Raw genomic sequence first — 3,490 nt, 5'->3', positions numbered from 1 at the left:
CTGCTGTTAGTGAGATCTGATTTCACTGAAGAGGACAGAAAAACTCTGAATTTGGTCCTCAGTGTGTTTGGTCAAGATGCATTTAAGCACTCCATGGTCATCCTGACACATAATGAGAGAAAAAGTAACTCAGTGGAAAGACTCATCAAACACTGTGGTCACAGGCAGGAATATATCAGTTTTGACAAAAAAGACATTTCCATAACTTACTCAAAGTTGATGGATAAAATGAATCAAATAGTGAGTAAAAACTGGGGAAAGTATCTCATGTTAAAAGAAGAGGCTAAACCCAAGAAAGTGAAATCCAATCTGAACCTGGTTCTGTGTGGGAGGAGAGGAGCAGTGAAGACGTCAGCAGCCAAGGCCATTTTAGGTCAGACTGAGCTTCATTCAGTCTCCAACTCATCAGAGTGTGTTAAACATCAGGGAGAGGTGTGTGGACGTTGGGTTTCCCTGGTGGAGCTGCCTGCCTTGTATGGAAAACCTCAGGAGGCAGTGATGGAGGAATCATTCAAGTGTATCTCCCTCTGTCAGGCAATCCATGCCTTCATCCTGGTCCTACCTGTGGCTCCCCTCGCTGATGAAGACAAGAGAGAGTTAGAGACCATCCAGAACACATTCAGCTCTCGAGTCAATGACTTCACCATGATTCTGTTCACTGTGGACTCAGGTCCTACAGATCCAGCTGTTGGTAACTTTTTCAAGGAAAACCAGGACATCCAGAAGCTCCTTCAGACCTTCAGACAGAGACATGTGGTTCTCAATATCAAGGCTAAACAGCAGAGGGATAGCTTAGAGACCATGCTTCAGACTGTGGATAAAATGAGCCTGTCTGAAAAGAGCATGGGCAAACCACACTGTTATACAGCTATAACATTTCTACATGCACAAATGGAGAAAGTCTTACAACAAGAGCAAATCATTAAGACGCATCAAGATGAAGCTAGGAAACTGAAGATGAACATGATCACTGGTAAGCACAAATATTTTTCTTAGTCTGATGTCCTACAGTCTTGACATAACAACCTATAATAATAAATATAAAACTTTATGTTTATGTTTTAGGTGGTGAAGGTGGAGAACAAGGCTCAGACTGTCTCAGGATTGTGCTGATTGGAAAGACCGGCTGTGGAAAGAGCTCTACAGGAAACACCATTTTAGGAAGAGATGAGTTTAAAGCTGAATCAAGTCAAATATCAGTCACACAACAATGTCAGAAAGTACACGGTGAGGTGGATGGTCGTCCTGTTGTTGTGGTCGACACTCCTGGTCTGTTTGACACAAGTTTGTCCAATGAGGACATTCAAGAGGAGATGGTGAAATGTATCAGTCTCCTGGCTCCAGGACCACATGTCTTCTTGGTGGTGATACAGGTTGGCAGATTCACAGAAGAGGAGAAGGAGACATTAAAACTCATCAAGAAATTCTTTGGGAAGAATTCAGAAAAGTTCACCATTGTTCTTTTAACCAGAGGAGATGATCTGGAGCATCAGGGAGAGTCTATTGATGATTACATCAAGAACAAATGTCACAGTTCCTTTAAGAAGCTGATCTCTGACTGTGGAGGAAGATACCATGTGTTCAATAACTCTGACAAACAAAACCAAAAACAAGTCACTGAATTGATAGCAAAGATTGACACCATGGTGAAGGACAATGGAGGCATCTACTTCACCAATAAGATGCTGCAAGAGGCTGAAACTGCGATACAGATGAAAATGGAGAGCATTCTAAAGAAGAAGGAAGAAGAGATTCAGAGAAAATACAATGAAGAAATGAAAACCATTAAGCAAACCATAGAAAAAGAGAGAAAACAAATGGAACAGGAGAGACAAAAAAAAGCCAAAGAACTCCAGGAAATGGAGGAGAAAATTAGGTTCGAACAAGAGAGGAGAAGAAAAGAAGAACAAATTAGAAATGAACAAGAAATCAATAAGAAAAAGGAAGTAGAAAGATATCGAGAGAATTTTAACAAACAGATTGAAATTGTGGATAAACAAATTCAGTCAGAAAAAGAGGAAAAGAAAAATGTGGACACAAAACTGGAAGAAAGCAGAGAACAGCTGAGAAAACAACAAGAAGAGTGGGAGAAAGAACAGAAAGAATGGTGGGAGAAACAACGGCAAGAAGAAGAGAAGAGACGAGAGGAAGAGCAAAAAATCAAAGAGCTTGAAGAAAAGTACAAACAAGAAAAGCAAATATATGAAAACAAACTTAAGGAAGATCAACTCAGAAGAGAACAGGAGGAAAAGGAGAAAAAAGAACTGGAGGAGAAACATAAGAAAACCCTGGAGGAGATGAAGAAAAAACATGAAGAGGACGCCAGAAAGGCAGCTGAAAATGCCAATGAATCCCAAAAGAAACTTGTGGAGGAATTAGCTTATCAGAAGAAAGAATATCAGAAGGAAATGAATGAGTTACTGAAACATGTCATCAAAAGGAATTCCAGTTATTACAAGATCAAGAGATTACTGGAAAAACAGGAAAATGAAATGAAGAAAGTGAAGGATGAGGATAAAAAAGAGGAACTCCAGGAAACTCATGAAAAAGAATTAGTTACGCTTATGCAAGAAATCTTATCAGAAGAGATCAATGACGCATCAGCCTGCAGCGTTATGTGATAAGAAACGAACAGTTTCAGATGCTTCATTTTATGTCATTAAAAACAAAACAAAAAGGAATCAGTACTTCTTTAAAGTTCTGTATACTTCCTCATATTTTGCAGCACATAGAAAACACTTGACTGGAGATTCATTATTTTCTAAAGCTAAATATATGTATTCATTTCCAATGAATACATGAAAAACAACCTAACAATATAAGGGTATGTTACAGAACTCCATTTGTTAGCTTACAAAAACACTAAAGACAACTTATTATACAAGCACTTCTTCACATAATTATGTAATTTATTTCTGTCACCAATTACAATGAACAATCACAGCAGATGAGAAGAACTTATTAGTTCAACACAAATCTCTGACGTCAGATGCAGCCAGGCCACAAAATGATCCGAAAAGGGGAAAAAATGAATTATAACAGTAAAAACGGTCAATAAAAAAATCACAGTGGATCGACATGTTATTTGATTATTACAGTAAACAATGGGGCAGAAAGCTGTAATACAGTTTTGTGCGATCATAATATACTTCGACTGCTAGTGAATAGAGACTTAATAATGAGACATGTAACTATAGTTGTGTCTAAATATGAAAAGACAGTGGTATAATACAGCTGTTATCACAACACAGCATATGTGTATCAAGTAATACTGTACTCAGACTGGCTAATATTATATACTGTATTATTAAAGCCAAACATGTGGATTCCCTGAGTTTTATGTTAAGTAACAATAAATTCATTTATAATCATTATTATTTGTAGTTACAATATAATCTAATACACAATCTTCATGTCCATTTTGATACATATTGTTTTGTCAGCTATAGTTATTCTTACTGTTTTTCATAAATATATGTTTGATTAGTGA

At 37.4% G+C, this 3,490-nt stretch overlaps 1 protein-coding gene across 1 annotated transcript; it reads left to right on the top strand.

The window, feature by feature from the left end:
- The first annotated feature begins 267 nt into the window (after positions 1–267).
- On the top strand, positions 268–2,621 carry LOC134637980 (reticulocyte-binding protein homolog 2a-like). The gene is made up of 2 exons (XM_063488587.1): positions 268–973; positions 1,087–2,621. Exons 1-2 carry the CDS (start codon positions 268–270, stop codon positions 2,619–2,621), a joined length of 2,241 nt encoding a protein of 746 aa, XP_063344657.1.
- The last annotated feature ends 869 nt before the right edge of the window (positions 2,622–3,490 follow it).

The sequence above is a fragment of the Pelmatolapia mariae genome, linkage group LG2 (assembly GCF_036321145.2).
Source record: "Pelmatolapia mariae isolate MD_Pm_ZW linkage group LG2, Pm_UMD_F_2, whole genome shotgun sequence".
Taxonomy (NCBI): Eukaryota; Metazoa; Chordata; class Actinopteri; order Cichliformes; family Cichlidae; genus Pelmatolapia; species Pelmatolapia mariae.
The sequence above is the reverse complement of the archived record's forward strand: the minus strand, read 5'-3'. Positions and strand labels throughout refer to the sequence as shown.

What these genes read in the sequence shown, in the direction of transcription:
- LOC134637980 (XM_063488587.1), top strand. Translation starts at nt 268, where the DNA reads ATGTTAAAAGAAGAGGCTAAACCCAAGAAAGTGAAATCCAATCTGAAC. An exon ending in GAAGATGAACATGATCACTG is followed by an intron (nt 974 to 1,086) that starts GTAAGCACAAAT and finishes GTGGAGAACAAG; the next exon opens with GCTCAGACTGTCTCAGGATT.